This window comes from Gopherus flavomarginatus, chromosome 18 (genome assembly GCF_025201925.1).
Source record: "Gopherus flavomarginatus isolate rGopFla2 chromosome 18, rGopFla2.mat.asm, whole genome shotgun sequence".
In the NCBI taxonomy this organism is placed as follows: Eukaryota; Metazoa; Chordata; order Testudines; family Testudinidae; genus Gopherus; species Gopherus flavomarginatus.
The window spans coordinates 4,683,429-4,703,901 of NC_066634.1; the positions used below are offsets into that span (position 1 = coordinate 4,683,429).

General features: G+C 50.5%; 2 protein-coding genes across 3 annotated transcripts in view; both read left to right on the plus strand.

The window, feature by feature from the left end:
* Positions 1-265: 265 nt before the first annotated feature.
* Positions 266-12,875, plus strand: LOC127036759 (leukocyte immunoglobulin-like receptor subfamily A member 6). 2 transcript variants are annotated; one of them, XM_050927958.1, is made up of 7 exons: positions 266-344; positions 809-1,099; positions 8,654-8,938; positions 9,463-9,753; positions 10,220-10,282; positions 11,148-11,273; positions 12,396-12,875. In XM_050927958.1, exons 2-6 carry the CDS (start codon positions 850-852, stop codon positions 11,264-11,266), a joined length of 1,008 nt encoding a protein of 335 aa, XP_050783915.1. In that variant the 5' UTR covers positions 266-344; positions 809-849; the 3' UTR covers positions 11,267-11,273; positions 12,396-12,875. The 2 variants fall into 2 exon arrangements, with proteins under 2 accessions (XP_050783915.1, XP_050783916.1); XM_050927959.1 differs by lacking the exon at positions 12,396-12,875 and having other exon boundaries at positions 11,148-11,786.
* Positions 12,876-18,997: 6,122 nt separating this feature from the next.
* The window catches only part of LOC127036753 (immunoglobulin superfamily member 1-like), a 75,427-nt gene continuing 73,951 nt past the window's right edge, over positions 18,998-20,473 (plus strand). The window contains exons 1-2 of the mRNA XM_050927941.1: positions 18,998-19,517; positions 19,666-19,701. Coding sequence (XP_050783898.1) covers positions 19,487-19,517; positions 19,666-19,701 — 67 coding nt within the window. The 5' untranslated portion in view covers positions 18,998-19,486. The remainder of the gene's footprint in view (positions 19,518-19,665; positions 19,702-20,473) is intronic.

Here is a 20,473-nt window from a genome sequence, read left to right on the forward strand (position 1 = left end):
GGTTACAGACACACAGGGAAGGGTTTGTGTCTCCCCATCTCACTCTTGTTTGTGTGTGAACGCAGCATTCCTTCGGTCCAGCCCCTCCATCTCCGTCAGCCCCAGGGCGGTGATCGCCCCGGGGGCAGCCGTCACCCTCCGCTGTCAGTGTTGGTGTTGGGACAGGAGGCTATTTCTGTATAAAGATGGAATCGAAATCTGGGAGCTGGATCCTGCTGGGGATGAATTCACTATCCCCAGTGCCAGGTGGGAACACGCAGGAGCCTACAGCTGCCGATCCCACGCCCTATGGGATCCTCCCAATTGGTCGTATGCCAGTGACATCGTGTGGATCATTGTAGCAGGTGAGGGGCCTGGTTCGGCATCCCTGTTCCCAGCCCCACACCCAGTCAGACTCTTGATGAGTGTCTGCCCTGATGGGACGTTCAGAGCCGGGCTCTGCCCTGAGCCCTGGGCCCAGCAGAGGGACACCTGGCTGGAGACCCAGAGATGCAGCAGCTACTGGTGGCTGCTGTGCACTCATCTGGGGGGAGATACTGGCTAGATAGGCCTGTGGGGGGTCGGGGATGGGGAGGGAGGATACTGGGTTGGAGGGGCCCATTAAGTAGCTAGACGGGTACAGAGGGGTGCTCTGAATTTAGGTCCTTGGGCAGTTTCTGGCGTAGCTCCCAGGAATCTCTGGGATCTCAGAGAGCTTCCTCTGGCTGGGTTTTCTCCCAGGGGCCCCATTTCTGGGATTGTGCGGTGAGGACGGGGAGCAGTGACTGTGCTGGGGTCTGTTTCATGGCCTGTCTCCTTCTCGCTGCAGAGACCTACTACCCCAAACCCTCCATCTCTCTGCGCCCCAGCATGGGGGTCGCCCTGGGGGGAGCCGTGACCATCCAGTGTTGGAGTTGGTACCAGAACATGAGATTCCTTCTGTACAAAGATGGAAACCCGAACGTGCTGCAGGACGTGGAGCCGGCTGGGGATGTGACTCAGTTTCCCATCCACAATGTGAGCCGGAGGGACGCAGGGATCTACAGCTGCTATTATCGCTCCAAATCAGACCCGCTCATCTGGTCGTACCCCAGCGACCCCGTGGAGCTGGTGGTAGCAGGTGAGTGGCCCAGCTCCACTTCCCCACTCCCAGCCCCACACCCAGCTGAACCCTCAGGGGGTCTCGCCCTGGTGGGACGCTCAGAACCAGGCTCTGCCCTGGGCTCAGCAGAGGGGACGCCTGGCTGGGTAGTGGGGATGGAGTCACTGGGGGGTCCTGAGCCAGGGGAGAGCAGCAGCTGCTGGTGGTTCAGGGCCAAGGGAGGGGGGATCCCTGCCCCCAGCGGGAGCTGCTGAGCAGCCATCCTTTCCCAGGGGGATGCTCCCCCGGGCTGCCCCTGTTCAGGGGATGCACAGAGGCGTCGAGGCCAAAGGGCTGTCCAGCCAGCCCTACCCCCAGTACTGAATTCTCTTCCCAGCAGCCTGGAAAATGGTATACTCCTGAGGGAATTCTGCACCAAAAAATTAAAAATTCTGCACAAATATTTGAAAATTTGGCAAAATGTTGCAGATTTTATTTGTCAAAATAACACAATATAATTATGACAGTTTCAATTATTTTGGTCATTTATTTCAAAATATCTGTCTGTGAGTGTGTCTGTAACACTGCAGACCAAAACCGAAAGATTCTGGTAATTTTTTTTTTAAATGTATTCCTCACTAGGCACATTAACACAGAACTTTGGGTATTTCATTTAAATCACACAACAGAACTGTATTTCCTGCATCTGTCAGAAGCAGTGCAAAGGCTTGGGGGAGTCAGGGGTAATGGAGGAGCTGAGGAAGAGGGGAGGAACCTGGCAGTAAAACTAGAGATTGTTGGGTGTGGGTGGGAGAAGGTTTTTTTTTTGGGGGGGGGGGAATTGTTAGGGAGCTGAGAAGCCTCCCCCATGCAGACCCTGGCTGACCTCAAGCCTCCCCCATTCAGTCAGGCACATCAGCCCCTGTCCCCACAAACCCCATCCCCATGGGTCTCTGCAGCTTCCTCCCCTGTCCTCAGACCCAACACTGTCACCCCACTAGCTCCTGAGCCCCAGTCTGTGACCCCCCAGCAGCCCTGGGTGCCCCCACTCTGCCCTAACCGGGCTCTGCGGCAAGTGCTGTGATGAACTTCTGCTCCTGGGGGGATTCTGCAGCACGGGGCAGGCAGAGAATTTTCCCCCCCACAGAAAATAAATTCTGCCCCCGAAGTGCTGCAGTTCCGCCTCTTCCCACCAGGGGCCGCTGTGGCGCCAGAACAGGGGGCTCCGTTCATGCTGCTGGCTGCAGTGGCGCTACAGCGGCCTCTGGTGGGAAAAAGGCGGAACTGCAGCACTTCTTGGGCAGAAGGTATTTTCTGCGGGTAAAAAGCAAAATTACTCAGGATAGCTGAATTATGCATGTCCTAGGGTTGCCAACCCTCCGGGATTGGCCTGGAGTTTCCAGGAATTATAGATTAATCTTTACTTAAAGATTATGTCATGTGATAAAATCTCCAGGAATGCATCCAATCAAAATTGGCAACCCTAGCACATCTGCAGATGTGCAGAATTGTCCCAGGAGTAACAGATTGTGGATGCAGTGAGGTGGCTGTTAGCCCTGGTGCTGTCCCTGGGGCTGGGCGCTAAGGGCAGGTTACAGACAAACTCCTGTTTGTGTGTGTCAAAGTTAGAATCAGGACTCACAATTTGTCAGACCACTCTGTTTTATTAGCACAGCGCTCTGCCAATAACATTCAGAATATGTGAGCGGCCATGCAAGGCCAAAACAGTCTTATTTATACAGATAAAAGAGCGGGAATCAGACAAAGGAACAAAGAAAGCAAAACTGTAAAATTCACCTGGGGCACAGCATGCATATCCTACTTCCTTACTAACTCTTTATGGATCTGAGGCTAATACTTCACCAATTGCCCTTAAATGGTGCAATTGTTCTATGTGAATGTCTGTATTCCTGACACCTGGATTGCAGCATTCCAACAGTTTTTCTTAAAGGTACAGACAGCATTTCTTTAATCCTTTCTATTTTCACAATATAATTCATTCTACTTTCACAATCCCTCCTTTTGGTCAAGCGCACGCCATGACCAACAATTACTGGGTTCCACAAATTAACCGTTTCTTATCTTTTTGTTCATCAGTGATATTCAAAATCATCATATTAGCACTCTGTTTTGGGGCAGCCATCTGGGTGACACAATTCTGGATACAACAGATTAACTGAAAGCATACAAAAATCACTAAGATTTCAAACAGGATAGTTAGGGCTCCCTGAAACAACCAGTTTCCTATGCCAGAGAAATTGAACAGGTTACTTAGCCACTTCCATAAAGAACTCAGCTCTTCATGAGGAAGATATGCGATTTGTTCTAAGTGGCTGTAGCGATCTATTACCTTATTGGTATTGTATAAACATACAACATTGTTTTCCAGTGAGAGCACAGGTCCCTCCTTTGGCCGTGAGCACTATGTCCAATGCCTGACGGTTCTGGAGGGCCACCTGTCCGATCGCCTCTGTTTCCTTGGCCAGGGCTCTTAAACTTTCTCTGGTTTTATTTGCCATTATTTAACTACTTAGGAGCCTTTTTGCCTGGTGTATTGCTCCCCCAAGTGGGGTAAAGGAACTGCCAATAGCCTCTTCCCAGGTGTCATTACTGTTCCATATTGTGTTAAACAGACAAGGTCCTCCAGTGAGGTCTGGGGAATTGAGTGGGATAGCCAGGACAGGAACACCAGTTTGAGAGTGGGCTGGGATGTGGCTGCAGACCCAGCATTTAGAAATAATAAGGATCTGAGCTATCCACACTTGCTGCTGGATAAAAGAATTGTCATTGTGTGCACCCCAGACCTTAAGATACCAGCAGCCGAGGAACAGGCGCTACCAGAGCTGCATGTTGGAGGCAGGGCCCTTCTGGTTCTGACAACCTCAACTGAGGGAACTGCACTCACAGTTTTATGTCCACCAGGCAGCAGGCGCTTGGCTCACTACTGCTTCTTCTTGGGCCTTGCTTTATGTAGTCATCTGCTTCTGGCAACCCTTACGAGAGCGTAGATTGTAAGGTATTGCAGGCTGTTCCTCTACGTCTTCTTCTGGAGTCAAAAAAATTGACTCTGCGTGGTCCTGAGGTGGTGATTGGTTCACTGGGGTCTGTGCATTCTTACACTGCGAAGCATGTATCCACTCTGAGATGCCAGACAGTTTAACAGCCGTCCCTTGACTCTGGCTGTAACAATGGCCTTCACACCTTATCTTTTCCTGATGCATACATTCCTCATTCACACAAATAGATTTGAGAATACAAACAGTAGTATTTTATATAGAACAAAAAAAGCATTGCAAATTAAACCTTGCTAAGTTTTACAATTGATAACTAAGACAATTTACATTGAGACCCAGGCCTTCAATGTTTCTCTAATTTACTTAACACAGACACAATAGAGAATCCTGTCTCTTACTACCTAAATCTTAAAACAAAGAGTTAGAGAGGGCCCAATTTGTAATGCATATGGGAAAACAGAATCCTATAGTCCCAGGGGGTCATTTCTTTCTGCTATTTAAAAATAGTGACTAGCAGGATGAAATCAAATTATACTTTAATTCTTATGGGATATTATAAAATCCTGCTCCTACATATCCCCCTTTTGACACTAAGATTATTAATCGCCAGTGTCACTTCTTATTTAGTCCACGTAATAGAAAATACTGGGAGGTGATTTGGGCCTGTGGCTTTAGCTTTACATACATTTGTTTTATCCACCAGCACATTTTAAACATTTCAATTAAACACATACAATGTAAAACCAAAAACAATTAGGGTAGTAATATTAGTATGCCAGTAGTTGTGGGAGACCATCCAGAAAATGTTATACCAATGGTAAGCTGTTATGCTTTTATGCAGTGGCAATTTTTAACATGTCCCCATTTGCGTGTATAATATGAACAGTTCAGTTTTCCACATTTTTGTTTTTATTTTATTTTTTTTTTAGGAGCCATGTTACCTTTTTACCTTTTAACAGATGATTGGTAACTGTTTGCCATTTACTGCCAAGGTTGATAGAGAACTCAGCTAAATCAGTGCTTACAGTAAGCGGAGACTCTTTTGTTGTTGTTGTTGTGGCAAATAGTAAATGTGATTATTGGTAAACACAGTACTTACATTACATTTACATTTGTCTTCTGGTGGGTTGCTAGCACTTTTTAAACACTTTTCCCCAAGAATTAACACATACACATAGTCCATTATACAGTACTTTGGATTATCTGAAAGACAAAAAGAACAGTTTTCTACCCCTTTTGGGGTGGCATTGATTATTGCTTAAAGATTTCATTCTTTTACAAATACTCTCCCTGACTGCAGGCAAAACAGAGGAATTACCCCCATATTTTCCTGTGGTTTTTTTTTGTTTTTTTTGTTTGTTTGTTTTTTTTAAGGCAGGCCAGGTTTTAATGGCTTCTACATTTTAAGGGTTATGCAAAAATTATTTCACTGTTTAGTTATTAAATTCATGAGGTGGTGTACCTCAAGTTTTGCCTCTTATATAGCAGACCAAGTTTGTAATGTTTTCCCTGCTGTGTTAAGCTTTAAGTTTATTCACAGGTAATAGCTGAGAAGCATCATTACCATATTACTTTAAAGGATTTTTCCAAAAATCATACACACTACAAGTTGTTACAGGGGTACTCACTAACATTAAAGTTATTTTAATGTTTAATATTAACAGTAACATTAGCATCAAATTAATTAAAGGTATCTTGTTATACCATGCCTTTTATGTAGGCAGTTTTCACCTTTCTTTATCAGTTAGGTAATTTGCATCAACACAGGCTAGGCTTTTGGATTCAAAGCCATCAGCAGAGCTCAGAGACTCTGTTTTAACACACAGGGATCTGAAAAAGAAAACACAGCCTATTGCGGCTCTTTTTGGAGCCCTAATAGGATTTTAATTCAGCAGCATGTTTCATTTGCATTTTTTTTACATCCCTTTCTACAATATACGCTGCACATGTCCTACGGAAAATGCACATTCTTTCTATACTATAACTTTTCAAAAACATTAGCCATATTAATTTGTACATAAGGTATAACTTTGTTTTGTTTTTACGGAGTTTTCATGTACTTTTATTAAAGTGACAGTCTGATTACACATAGTCATTTTAAGGCTCAGTGTTTTTAACATTGCTTCTTTTTGTTTTGTGCACCTCACCTCTGCTGTTGCTTCAGAGGGTCACTGTTAACTTCTTATTCTGTCATTACAGCTCTTATCTGCTATTGTTACAAAAAAAACAAACCAAACAAACAAAAAAGACTCCAGAATCTCTACCTATTCTCCTGATTCTGACTGCCCTATTGCAGCCATGACTTGGTCTTTATTTAAAAACATTTTAATTTTTGTAAAGAATCAAGTTACCCCTTAAGGGTTAAATGCTAAATCCCAAAGCCAAACAACACTAATTACCTGTGTCTTGCAAAAAGGTCTGTCAGTTTTGCAACTTTGAATCAAAGAGTCAAATGAATTTTTAGTGGCATTAAAAACAAAAACAAAATCAATTTATCTTACACCTACAAAACAGTAGTTTTACAAACCAGATGTGTTGGTTTAGATTCTTAGAACTTTACATACACAGACAAATAGATACATACATTTTCTTTTCCTTAACATTTTTTTTTACACTGCTTTGTTTTTGCATAGCTGTATATATATAAGGATTATTTACAGGCACTCTTCTGGAAAAGGGCCCATTTTCCCTTCAGAATGTCTGCAAAGAAACCAAGAATTCTCTCTCTTTAACATGGTCCTTTTTAACATTTTCCACAAAGTTTAACTGCTTAATTCTCTCCAGCATCTATAGTTAACTTTTCACTCTCTTTTCTTAAATCACTTGTTTATGTGCCAGAATGACACCTTTATCACCTTAGATTTCACCCTTTTAAGTATTGTTCCAGGGGTTCATGCCTGCACTTACTACTTTTTTTTTACTCCTGACACTGTTCCCTTAGGGCTTTCAACCTGTTTCTTTTCTGTTGCTTGCCTGCTTGTCTGGGCCCGATCCTGCTTTTTTTTCAATGAACCGTTTGTGAATGATGAAAGAAATGTTCAAGGAAAGGGACCAGGAAGGGTGGGGGCTAGTTGAGGAGCTCCCCCCGCCCTGAGTCTTGCTGAATTGGTAGTGGGACACTATAAAGAATCAGTTTCTGAGGCAGACAACAAAGAGGAACAGAACAAGGGACTTTTTGTCCTTTTTACAATGAGATGGGAGTATGAAGGGGTTTGGATCGATCCGGGGTTTGGAGAACGGGGTAAAGGGGAGCGCTCGGTCTAGTGGTGGGAGAGGAGGCTTTTAATAAAGCTTTTAACTTATTATTTGAATAAGTGAGAGAGGCCAGTTTTGATTTTGTCCACCTATGATTTGCCTCTTCCCACCACTGCATGAAACAATTAACCTCTCCTTTAGCCAATTTAGTTTTAGGTTGGCCGAGTTTGTCCTTTAAGACGTCCACTCAGTCTTTGTTCCAAGATTTTAACAGTGTCCACTGAGTTTTGGGATCCCCCTGAGTTAGCCTAGACCATTTTCCCAGAAATTTACAGGAGTCTTGACCCTTTTTACAGGAGTCTGGACCCATCCTAAATACATAAAATGAGCCGGCGTTCATTTAGGGAACTGTCCCGACTTAGACGTCTGGTTACCAGTACAGGAGGACTTTCACACACCAATCACACAAGAAGGAAATTCAGGTTCGTCAGAGCGATGCCTGCTGCAACACATAAAAGGAGCCCACAGGCTACTGCCTCAATTGCCCTTGCTTTCACACTAAGGGTTTTACCCAAGGTGTGGTGCGGCTGCAATTGTGCAGATTTCACTCACTCAGACCGCGGGGACAGGAACCTCTTGGTCGGCCGATCCCCAGACAGAGACGGCACCCAGACTCAAACACTCCACAAGAGGACAGATAGACACAGAGACAGGACAGTCCTCAGTCCGGACAAAACACAGAAATAATTACCTGACCAGATTCCTGATGTCAGATCCCGGGATCCCTACCAGAACAGAGTGGGAACCAACAGGTTCGATGGCGTAGACCTCACTGTGGCTGTGCGCCTTTCCGCTCTAGTGGGGGACCGGTTGGGCCAAATGCCCAGGTGCCGGCTGCCACGGTCATCCCACAAAAACAGTCAGGAATCACACAGCCCCAGTGAAGACGTTTGCCATCTCGGTGGAACCTCCAAATTGTCAAAGTTAGAATCAGGACTCACAATTTGTCAGACCACTCTGTTTTATTAGCACAGCGCTCTGCCAATAACATTCAGAATATGTGAGCGGCCATGCAAGGCCAAAACAGTCTTATTTATACAGATAAAAGAGCGGGAATCAGACAAAGGAACAAAGAAAGCAAAACTGTAAAATTCACCTGGGGCACAGCATGCATATCCTACTTCCTTACTAACTCTTTATGGATCTGAGGCTAATACTTCACCAATTGCCCTTAAATGGTGCAATTGTTCTATGTGAATGTCTGTATTCCTGACACCTGGATTGCAGCATTCCAACAGTTTTTCTTAAAGGTACAGACAGCATTTCTTTAATCCTTTCTATTTTCACAATATAATTCATTCTACTTTCACATGTGTGAACGCAGAGCTCCCTGCTCCCGGACCCTCCATCTCCGTCAGACCCAGCGGGATGATCGCCCTGGGGGGAGCCGTCACCATCCGCTGCCAGTGTCAGTGCGAGGCCAGGAGGCTATTTCTGTACAAAGATGGAATCGAAATCCGGGAGCTGAATGATGTTGGGGACAGGGGTGAATTCACCATCCCCATAGCCAGACGGGAAGACTCAGGGGTCTACAGCTGCCGATCTCGCTCCAGATCGGAGCCACCCAACTGGTCAGATCCCAGTGATTACATGCAGATTGTTGTAGCAGGTGAGGGGCCCGGCTCAGTGTCCCCACTTCCAGCCCTACAGCCTGCCAGACCCACAGGGGGTCTCTGGGCCAATAGGACCCTCAGATCCAGGCTCTACCCTGAGCCCTCGGCCCAGCAGAGGGGACGCCTTGCTGGGGAGTGGGTACGGAGTCACTAAGGGGTTTCCCAGCCACTGGAGATTGGGGGATGAGGGAGGGGGGGATCCATGCCCCCAGGCAACCTTGGGGTGTCACTGAACTTGTGTGTCCCTCCATTTCCCTTTGTAAGAATGGGTGATAATCATCTTTCATCATCTTGTGTCTGTGTCTGTGGAGGACTCAGCACCTCTGACTCCCAGGAGTCCTGGCTCCCAGCCTGGGGTACAGAGGGGTGCTCTGGATTTTAGGCCGTTCCGGGTGTAGTTCCCAGCGGTTCCTCTGGCTGGGTTTTCTCCCAGGGGCCTGTCTCTGGGACCGTGCAGGGAGGACAGGGAGCAGTGACTGTTGCAGGGTCTGTCTCATGGCCTGTCTCCTTCTCACTGCAGAGCTCAGATACCCCAAACCCTCCATCTCCCTGCGCCCCAGCGCGGGAGTCACCCTGGGGGGAGCTGTGACCGTCCAGTGTCGGGGTCGGCACCAGAACATGAGGTTCCTTCTGCACAAATTTGGAAACCCGAACGTGTTGCAGGACGTGGTCCTGGCTGGGAATGTGGCTGAGTTTCTCATTCGCAACGTGAGCCGGAGAGATGCAGGGAGCTACCGCTGCTATTATCGCTCCAAATCTGACCCGCCCGTCTGGTCGGAGCCCAGCGACCCCGTGGAGCTCGTGATAGCCGGTGAGGGGCCTCCTCAGCGTCCCCGTTCCCAGCCCCACCCCCAGCCAGCCTGTGATGGGAGGCTTAGAGCCAGGCTCTGCCCTGAGCCCTGTGGCCCACTGGGGGCGGGGGGTTCCCCAGTCACAGGGGGAGCAGCAGCTGCTGGAGGTTTGGGGCTCAGGGAGGGGGGATCCCTCCTCCCAGGGGGTGCTGCAGAGCAGGCCCCTTTCCCAGGAGGATGCTCCCCCGGCTGACCCCGTTCTGGGGAGGCACAGAGGAATCAGGGCCCAGGGGCTGCCCAGCCGGCTCTGGCCCCAGTGCTGAATTCACTCCCCACCACCAGCTCAGACAGTTAAAGCCGAAGGAAACGCCAGGTCATGGGCCGAGCAGTATCACAGTTTCAGCAGCTTCCCCCCGCCCTCCCCAGCCCTGTGTGCTCGGTTCCCTCCCTTCCCCGTCTCAGCCGAAGCTCATTTTTATTCCCCAGAGGGAACCAACTCAGATGGGCCCCAGGAGCCGCATCCACCCCCGACGGAGCCGGCAGGAGAAGGTGAACGAGTGAAATGGAACAATTCATCCCCCAGGGAACAGGGCTCCCGGCTCAGACGCCCACGGGGCCATTTGGGCCATTTGGAGGGGGATGGTCCCTGCAAACAGAACTGATGGGTTCAGTTCTTCTAGATAGAGGGTGATGGACAGATCCATGGGGACGGACGGCCAGGAGTCCATGGGCATGTAGGTCCTTGGGAACGTAGGGCGGTGGACAGATGGGATCACGTCTGGTCAGGGATAGAAAGACGAACTAACATCTTATCTACATGAAAACTGGACCCGAAATGACGGATCCCATGTGGTTCCCAACCCCCACTGGTGATCTCAGAGTGTGTCTGGGCTGTCGGAATTAGCGCCCCTGGTTTGATACAGTGAGGGAGGGGGGGTCCCTGACCCACCCCCCAATAGATGTTCCGCTGCATCTGGCTGGGCCCCGGGCACCACCAGGACATGGGGGGCAGCGGGTGACGTCCCAGCCTCCCCCTGTGCGCAGTGCCTGGCTGTGTGTGATAGGAGCCGAGATACCCCGGGGAGGGGCTCACAGCGCAGCAGACAGGCCGGGGCAGAGGTACCTGTGGGGGTGGGCAGAGGGGCACTACGAGGAGCTGAATGGCTCGGGGGAAGTTCAACTACCCAGGTGACCTGTTCTCCAGGGAAGCTGAGGCTCAGCCCCCCAGGGCATCAGGATGTGGCCTCCCCTGAGGGGTCCAGAGGAGGCCCCAGAGCCACAGCACCTGCGGGACCCTAGAGAGGGGCTGGGCCAGACCTGCTGGATGGGGGGGTTGGTGGCTCTGCTCCGAGGGCAGCGCCAGCTGCTGATTTTCCCATCTGAGCCCCTAAGTAACTCTACCCTTCCCCCGCAGCAGCCCCCCCCAGGCACCTGGATGTCACCCACGCCAACATCACCCGCCTGGTGCTGAGCGCCATGGTCCTGCTCGTCCTGGGGCTGATCCTGGCCGAGGCCTATTACAGCCTGTCATGAACAGATAGTAAGAGTTAATAGAACAGGAGTACTTCATATCTCTTTTGCCTGGAAAGGGTTAACAAGATCAGTGAGCCTGGCTGTCACCTGACCAGAAGACCAGTCAGGGGACAGGAGACTTTCAAATCTTAAGGGAGGGAAGTTTGTGTGTGTGTGTGTGTGTGGTGTTAGTGTTTGGTTGTTGTTCACTCTGGGGGCTCAGAGGGACCAGACATGCAACCAGGTTTCTCTCCAATCTCCCTGATACAGGTTCTTATAGATTCAAAATAGTGAGTACTAGGTGATAAGGCGAGTTAGGCTTATGTTTGTTTTCTTTATTTGCAAATGTGTATTTGGCTGGAAGGAGTTCAAATCTGTATTTGGCTGGAAGGATTTTACTTTGTACTTGTATACTTAGGCTGGGAGGGTATTCCCAGTGTCTATAGCTGAAAGACCCTGTAACATATTCCATCTTAAATTTACAAAGATAATTTTTTACTGTTTTTTCTTTCTTTAATTAAAAGCTTTTCTTGTTTAAGAACCTGATTGGTTTTTTATTCTGGAGTGAGACCCCAGGGGACTGGGTCTGGATTCACCAGGGAATTGGTGGGGAGAAAGGAGGGAAGGGGGAGAGAGAGGTTAATTTCTCTCTGTGTTAGGATTACTTTATCTCTCAGGGAGAGTCTGGGTGGGGGAGAGAGAAGGAGGGGAAAGGTGAATTTTCCTCTCTGTTTTAAGATTCAAGGAGTTTGAATCACAGTGATCTTCCAGGGTAACCCAGGGAGGGGAAGTCTGGGAGAGGCAACGGTGAGGGAAAGGGTTTACTTTCCTTGTGTTAAGATCCAGAGGGTCTGGGTCTTGGGGGTCCCTGGGCAAGGTTTTGGGGGGACCAGAGTGTACCAGGCACTGGAATTCCTGGTTGGTGGCAGTGCTACAAGTACTAAGCTGGTAATTGAGCTTAGAGGAATTCATGCTGGTACCCCATCTTTTGGATGCTAAGGTTCAGAGTGGGGAATTATACCATGACACAGCTACCTGAGAGGGGTGCCCTAGGTGAGGTGACCACCCCTTCTGTGTCCCTTGCTCCCCCCAGGGCCTGGGTGCAGGGTGACATGGGCCCCTCTAACCCGCCATCTCTCTTCACCCCCAGGAACCTGGATCTGGCTGTACAGAGAAGAGAATCTCCCCAGGGAACGAGCCGCTTCCCCTTGGGGGGCTGAGATGCTGGCACAAATCCCCCTGCCCTCTAACATCCCTGCCTCAAGCATCCTGCCCCCCAGACTGCTCCTGATCCAACTGCTGCACCCCAGGATGGAAGCCCCTTTCTCCCTAGACCTCCCCCACTCTGCATTTCTATTGTATAAATCCCCAGAACTTCCTGTTCCTCTGCTCTGTCCCCCAAATCTCCCCACCCCAAGGAGCTGTGATACCAGAGCCTTGAAATGTCCCCTCGTGGTGGGTTCAGCCGAAGAAGGTGAGTGAGAAGGTCAGGCAGCGTCACGAGAACCTGGACGAACAAACGTTGGGGGGAAAGCTGGCGAGACAGAAAGACGGGATTAGTCCAACTTGAGCGGCCGCCGGACAGAACCCACGGGCTGGACTGGGGCCCACCTGAGACACGGGAGAAGTGGGGAAGCAGAAATCTGTGACCCAAAACTGGGGTGTTGGAAACAAGGCCTCATTAGTGGATAAAATATTGTGGGGACAGGCTGTGCTGCCCACCACCCCTTTTAGGGGCGCTCAACTCACCGCTACGAATCCTGCTCCGTGGAGGCATCCTGAGCAGAGCGGCCATAGAGAGGGACCCCAATGCCATTGCCCCTCCCCCAGCTGAACCCCAGCCTGGGAGGAAACGGGGTCGGACTTTAACAGCAGCCGCGGCGACGCCGGCTCCAGCCCGGCTCTGCTGGCTCCTCTGCCTCCCCCAGGACAGTCGCTAGCGTCTCCGGGGCCAGCAGGGAGACGCCCAAACCCGGGGGATTTTCCGGCTAGAGACTCGCTCCAGCGAACGGGGCCGAGGCTGGAATAAAACCCTCGTTTCACACGGCGCCTGCCACGGCTCCCCTGGTTCCTGCTCTGCTGGATCTGTAACATCCGGTCCCAGGGGACAGTGGGGGGTTTGCCGTGGGGCTGAGCAGGCTGCAGGCTCTGGACCCCACCCTGTCTTTAACCCTGTTCAGTGTGGGGAAGGGGCTGGGGCATGTTCGCACCTTGGGCTTTTTATTGCATCGGTTCAGGGTTCCTTCCCCACTCTGAACTCTGGGGTACAGATGTGGGGACCTGCAGAAAAGACCCCCTAAGCTTATATTCCACCTGCTTAGGTTAAAAACTTCCCCAAGGCACAAATTCCTTTCTAGCCTTAATATTGCTGCCACCACCAAGTGATTTAAACAAATATTCAGGGAGGGGCCACTTGGAGCCCTACCTCCCCCAAAATATCCCCCCAAACCCCTTCACCCCCTTTCCCGGGGAGGCTTGAGAATAATATCCTCACCAGTTGGTACAGGTGAACACAGACCCAACCCCTTGGATCTTAAGAACAATGAAAAAATCAGTCAGGTTCTTAAAAGAAGGATTTTAATTAAAGAAAAGGTAAAAAGAATCACCTCTGTAAAATCAGGGCGGTAAGTACTTTACAGAGTAAGAAAAGACTCAAGAACACAGAGGATTTCCTCTCTAGGCAAAACCTTAAAGTTACAAAACAGGGATAAACCTCCCTCTTAGCACAGGGAAAATTCACAAGCTAAAACAAAAGGTAACCTAACACGTTTCCTTGCGATTACTTACTATTTCTGCAAGTCTAGATGCTTAATTCAGATACGCTTAAGGAGATGGAATTTCCCTGCCTGGTTTCCTGGCTGGCTCCAAGAGACACAGACCAAAACCTTCCCCCACAGATCTGAAAGTATCTTCTCCCCTTATGGGTCCTGATCTCCTTCTTTGAGATGGTAACAGATTATTTAGACAAAGGAAATGCAGTAGATCTAATTTACCTCGATTTCAGTAAGGCATTTGACACAGTTCCGCATGGGGAATTATTAGTTAAATTGGAAAAGATGGGGATCAGTATGAAAATTGAAAGGTGAATAAGGAACTGGTTAAAGGGGAGACTACAATGGGTCGTACTGAAAGGTGAACTGTCAGGCTGGAAGGAGGTTACTAGTGGAGTTCCTCAGGGATCGGTTTTGGGGCCAATCAGATTTAATCTTTTTATTACCGACCTTGGCACAAAAAGCGGGAATGTGCTAATAAAGTTTGCGGATGACACAAAGCTGGGAGGTATTGCTAACACAGAGAAGGACCAGGATATCATACAGGATAATCTGGATGACCTTGTAAACTGGAGTAATAGTAATAGGATGAAATGTAATAGTGAAAAGTGCAAGGTCATGCATTTAGGGATGAATAACAAGAATTTTAGTTATTAATTGGGGACACATCAGTTGGAAGTAACAGAGGAGGAGAAGGACCTTGGAGTATTGGTTGATCACAGGATGACTGAGCCGCCAATGTGATATGGCCGTTAAAAAAGCTAATGAGGTCTTGGGATGCATCAGGTGAGATATTTCCAGCAAAGATAAGGAGGTGTTAGTACCATTATACAAAGCACTGGTGAGACCTCATCTGGAATACTGTGTGCAGTTCTGGTCTCCCGTGTTTAAGAAGGATGAATTCAAACTGGAACAGGTACAGAGAAGGGCTACGAGGATGATCCGAGGAATAGAAAACCTGTTTTATGAAAGGAAACTCAAAGAGCTTGGCTTGTTTAGCCTAACCAAAAGAAGGCTGAGGGGGGATAGGATTGCTTTCTATAAATATAGCAGAGGGATAAATTTAGGGAGGGAGAGGAATTATTTAAGCTTAGTACCAATGTAGACACAAGAACAAATGGGTATGAACTGGACACTAGGAAGTTTAGACTTGAAATTAGACAAAGGTTTCTAACCATTAGAGGAGTGAAGTTCTGGAACAGCCTTCCAAGGGGAGCAGTGGGTGCAAAAGACATATCTGGTTTCAAGACTAAGCTTGATAAGTTTATGGAAGGGATGGTATGATGGGATCTTTGATTACCAGCAGGTAAGTATGCGTAGTGGTCTGTGATGGGATGTTGGATGGGATGGGATCTGAGTTACGACAGAGAATTCTTTCCTGGGTGCTGGCAGGTGAGTCTTGCCCACATGCTCAGGGTTTAGCTGGTCGCCATATTTGGGGTCGGGAAGGAGTTTTCCACCAGGGCAGATTGGCAGAGGCCCTGGAGGTTTTTCACCTTCCTCTGCAGCATGGGGCACGGGTCACTTCCTGGAGGATTCTCTGCAGCTTGAGGTCTTCAAACCACAATTTGAGGACGTCAGTAACTCAGACATAGGTTAAGGGTTTGTTATTGAAGTGGATGGGTGAGATTCTGTGGCCTGCATTGTGCAGGAGGTCAGACTAGATGATCATAATGGTCCCTTCTGACCTTAAAGTCTATGAGACTATGAGAAAGTATCTTCTTCCCTTATGGGTCCTTTTGGTCAGGTGCCCCCCCAGGTTCTCTGAGCTTCTTAACTCTTTACAGGTGAAGGAGAAATTAACCCTTTACAGGGTAAAGAGGGATTTTATGCTACCCTTAGCTATATGTTTATGACGGCATCTCCATGAGCACAACAGGGCGCAGAGCGATTTAGCCGCTCTTGCTTCTGGCCCCCCCATGCGGGCGTTTGCGGGGAGGTGGCTGGGAGGCGCCGGGAGTTTGAAGGAAGTAGGTTGGGGGTGTTGGGAGGGGGGTTGAGGGTGCTGGGATGGGGGACAGGAGTTTGAGGGCAGACAGGCTCCCCTCAGAAGGTTAGTAAGGGGGTTAGGATTGTTGGGGTGTCTGAGGGGGGAGGGGCAGATGGTGCCAGCTGGAAGGGAGCTGCCATTGCTACCCCTCAGAAGCTTCCCCTCTCAGTATCCCCCTCTTGTTCCTGCCCCCTCAGTCCTGGGTCCCCCACTTTCTTTCAACTCCGTCTCCTGCCTCCACACCTCCCTCTTCCCCACATTTCCTGCCTCATAATGACCCCCACATGCCTCCCCTTCCCCTCCCCTCTTCCTCCTCTCCACCCCTCTAGATACTCCTGCCCCCCCCACATTCCCAGCCCCACAGTGCCCTCTCCTGACCCCCCTTCTCTGCTCCCCACACTTTGCCATGTAGCCCCCCCAATGGGTCTGGGCTGGGAGTGGAGAACAGGATTGTTTTCTGCCAAAACCCCTGCAGAGATGGGCAGGGGGAGGGAGAGGGGCAGGTTCAGCCTGAAACACACATGTCACTGTCCTGCCCCAGCCTCCCCTCAGCTCTTGCCCCCTCAGTCTCAGCCCCCCTTCCCCTCTCCCCACATTCTTCTTCCCTCCCTCAGCCCCACACGCTGCCTGGTCTTTAATGACCCACATATCCCCATGTCCCCTCAGCCTCCCTGCCTCATGGGGAACTGGCTAGGTGGGAGATGGGGGCTTTGTAGAAGATGGACTGATGGGGGAGGGTGAGTGTGGGGGGGCAGGCCATGTAGCTGCCCCCACACAGCAAAGCAGGGGGTCAGGATTGCTGAGATGGGGCAGCTATGTGAGGGGATGGGGGAAAAAAGGGGGAGGGGATGTGGGGCATGATGGGACACAACAGGGGGTGAAGGGACACAGGATGGGGGACAGAACTGGGGGAATGGGAACCTGAATGGGGTGAGGGGGGGACGTGAGAGAACTCAGGCTCGGGGGACAGAATAGGAGAGGGGACAAAGCCCAGGGGGCAGAACAGGGGGCTGAGGGGCCCAATGTGTGAATGTCATGGATGGGGGGTGAAGGGCAAACGAGCTGGGAAGCCAGAGCTGGGGCATCTGCCGGGGAAGGGGTTGTCTTGAGTTCTGTCCCCATGTTCTTGCCCCCTCCCCTTTCTGGGGGGCTGGTCTCTGCCCCCCCCCCCGTGTCCCTTTTGCAGCATCCTGGGGTCGGAGAGGGAAGCTCGGCTCAGCCGTCGACCCCTGTGAGCTCTACCCAGGGCCCTGAGCTGCGCAGACCCATGGCCCTGGGGATGGGCTGGGGAAGGGACACGGGGTCTGTGACAATGCGGTTCTGGCAGGACCCAACTAAGAGTGCCAATTCAGGGCCAATTGCTCAAACAGGGCAGTTACAGCCCTAGGCTGGGGTTTTTCCACCTCTAAGGCAAACCAAACCAACCAGACAAAAAGGACTTTGGTCTCACCTCACTGGCTAACCACAAGTCACACAAGCAATTTCCTTAGACACTCCAGTCTCCCAGTATCACCACCAGTCCCACATGTCCCAGGGATGAATGGTTATGAAAACCAACACCCCAATGAAAAAAAAAGGTTCTCTCGATCCCAAAGAATCAAGCCCAAACCCAGGTCAATATACACATCAGATCTTACCCACAAATCACGCTGTTGCCAGTCCTTTAGAATCTAAAATCTAAAGGTTTATTCATAAAGGGAAAAAGGTAGAGATAAGAGCTAGAATTGGTTAAATGGAATCAATTACATACAGTAATGGCAAAGTTCTTAGTTCAGGCTTGTAGCAGTGATGGAAGAAACTGCAGGGTCAAATCAAGTCTCTGGAGAACATCCCCCGCTGGGATGGGTCATCAATCCTTTGTGTAGAGCTTCAGTTTGTAGCCAAGTCCCTCCAGAGGTAAGAAACAGGATTGAAGACCAGATTGCGATGAGGCGTCAGCCTTATATAGACTCTTCCAGGTGTAAGAACACTTCTTTGTCCTTACTGTGGAAAATTACAGCAAAATGGAGCCTGGAGTCAAATGGGCCAGTCCCTGCAACCCTGCTGAGTTACAAGGCGTATCTGCCTCCTCTCAATGGGTCAACTGTGTAGCTGATGGTCCTTAATGGGCCATCAAGCAGGCTAGGCAGAGCTAACACCAACTTGTCTGGGATTTTTCCCAGAACTACAGCACCAATTTGAAATACAGACAGTATACAGCCAATACTCATAACTTCAACTACAAAAGGATACAGACATACAGACAGCATAATCATAACCAGCAACCCATAACCTGATCTTAGACACCTTATATGACCCCCATTACATACGATTTGGTGCCACTACAGGACCTTGGTTGCAAACCATGTTCTATATGGTTCCAGTTTATATCAATAACATCACAGGGCCTATAGGGGACAGGGTCTAATCTGTGTTCTTTTCTCTAAGCACCAGACCCCAACCCCTAACCAGAGCCAGGGAGAGAACCCAGGAGTCTTGGCTCCCAGTCCCCCTGCTCTAACCACCAGGCACCACTCCCCTGTCAGGGCCAGGGAGAGAAACCAGGAGTCCTGGCTCCCAGCGCCTCCTCTCCAATCACTAGAGTCCACTCTCCTCCCAGAGCTGGGGTATATTACAAGGTAGCTGCTGGGGCATCAGGTTTATGCCAAGTTTCACTAAATTTTAGTCTCTAAAGTGCAACAAGGATCCACATTGTTGTTTTTTCAGTACCAGAAACAGGATGTGAGTGCTGGCTCTGGGCAAACTTCCCCTTTTCATGGATTTACCGGTTCCTCCTTTAACAACTCAGGGTCTAAATTTACTGCTACATCGACCCCCTCACAGGTGCCGGAAACCACAACCCCTCCCAGCCCCACAACCTTCTATCCTGTCTCTGTCTCACACCACTGCACTAAGAACCGCGTCTGCAGTGACACTACCTGAGAAGGAGGTTGGCCAGGCCCCTCTACCCTCATGCTCCAGGGTGGGATTTGGGCCCAGCCGGGTCAGGAAGGAACCTCTGCTCCGCTCCATGGGAGAGGGTCGCTCCATGGAGGGCACAGTGTGTGTGTGTGGGGGGGTGTCCCTCCTCTGCTCTGAGCTGCTGCTCCAGGGAGGCTAGACGGGCCTGTTGGAATAGGTCAGGGCAGCCTGGGCACCTCTTGACACCTCCTGAGATTCCTCTATTCCCAGCTGGTCCCTGGACTGGGCAGCTCCCATGTGGGGCTGGGAGGTGATGGCGGCGGCTGGGCAGCTGCAGGAGGGGATGTGGTTTTCTGGGTGCTGCAGGGATCTGGCTTTGCTCTGAGCACGGTAGATTTGGCCTGGAGATTGCAGAGGAATCATCTGATGTAGAAGAAAGGGGCCAAGCACATCATGGGCTTCCTGTGGCTGCAGCCCCCGGCACAGTTCCTCATTCTGCTCGCACTTGGGCTTCAGGCTTGGTGGAGCTCAGCACCGGGGTGTTGGTGGCAGCACTGAGGGGCCCCCCACTGCCCTCTCATGGCATCTGCTCGCACCATCCTCCTCCTCGGTAAGTATTGGGGACAGCCAGGGCGTGGGTCCATGGGGGGTGGGATCTCAGACCAGAGTGTGTGTCCATGGGGGGTGGGGATCTGAGACCAGGACGTAGGATCCAGTTACTCTGGGATCTGGTCACTAATGAGCCGTCTCCTCTCCAGGCTGCTGGCTGGCCAGGCACAGTGGGGTGTGGGGAGGTGAGTATCAGTCTGTGGGGAGGATGGTAACATCAAGGATGGGAGAGGGGATGTGTGGGGTGGGGAAAAGAGGAACTGAGCCTTGAACGTTCCCCGAAACTCAACCCAAACTCCCCCTGTGGGCTTAGACCCGGCCTCATTCTTCTGTGCCACCCGTCCCCCACCTTAGAGTAACTAGGAGCAGAAACTGGCTCCCGGGGTCTGAGGAAGCAGATGGGAACCGTCCCCTGATTCCAAGTCCTGTCCCCGACAGGCTGTGAGGATCGGGGTTGGGGGCAGCACGTGGATTTATTTCAGCTCATACAAACGCTAACAGGGCCCGTCCGTGGGCTCTAGATCCCCCGGGGGAACCCCCCAGATCCACCCCCACCCCCAGATCTTCCCCTAGACCCAGATCCACCCTCCAGCACCCTCCCCTGCGCTCACAGCCCCCCTGGTTCCCAAGGCCTGGGGAGGGGGTGGAGTGGGGGCGAGGCGGGATGAAAAGGGGCGAGGCGGGGGTGGAGCACGGGCAGGGGCCATGGGGAGGGGGTGGAGTTGGGGCAGAGAAGGGGAGGGAAGAGGCAGAGCAGAGGCTGGAGCAGCACATAGCTTTCCTGGTGCCGTACCCAGCTGCATATTTTGTGTATGGGTAGGGACGGCCTTGACTACAAAATCTACCTCATTTACCTGCCTGAGGACTTTGAAGGGGCCATCCCAGGCAGCTTGTTCTTCTTCACAGGGATGAGGAGCATCACCTGGTCCCGATAGCGTAGGAGCAGGCACGTGCTGA

Coding starts and splice junctions, on each gene's coding strand:
- LOC127036759 (XM_050927958.1), top strand. CDS start 850: ATGGGGGTCGCCCTGGGGGGAGCCGTGACCATCCAGTGTTGGAGTTGG. Junction 1,100..8,653: donor CGTGGAGCTGGTGGTAGCAG/GTGAGTGGCCCA, acceptor GTGTGAACGCAG/AGCTCCCTGCTCCCGGACCC. Junction 8,939..9,462: donor CATGCAGATTGTTGTAGCAG/GTGAGGGGCCCG, acceptor TTCTCACTGCAG/AGCTCAGATACCCCAAACCC.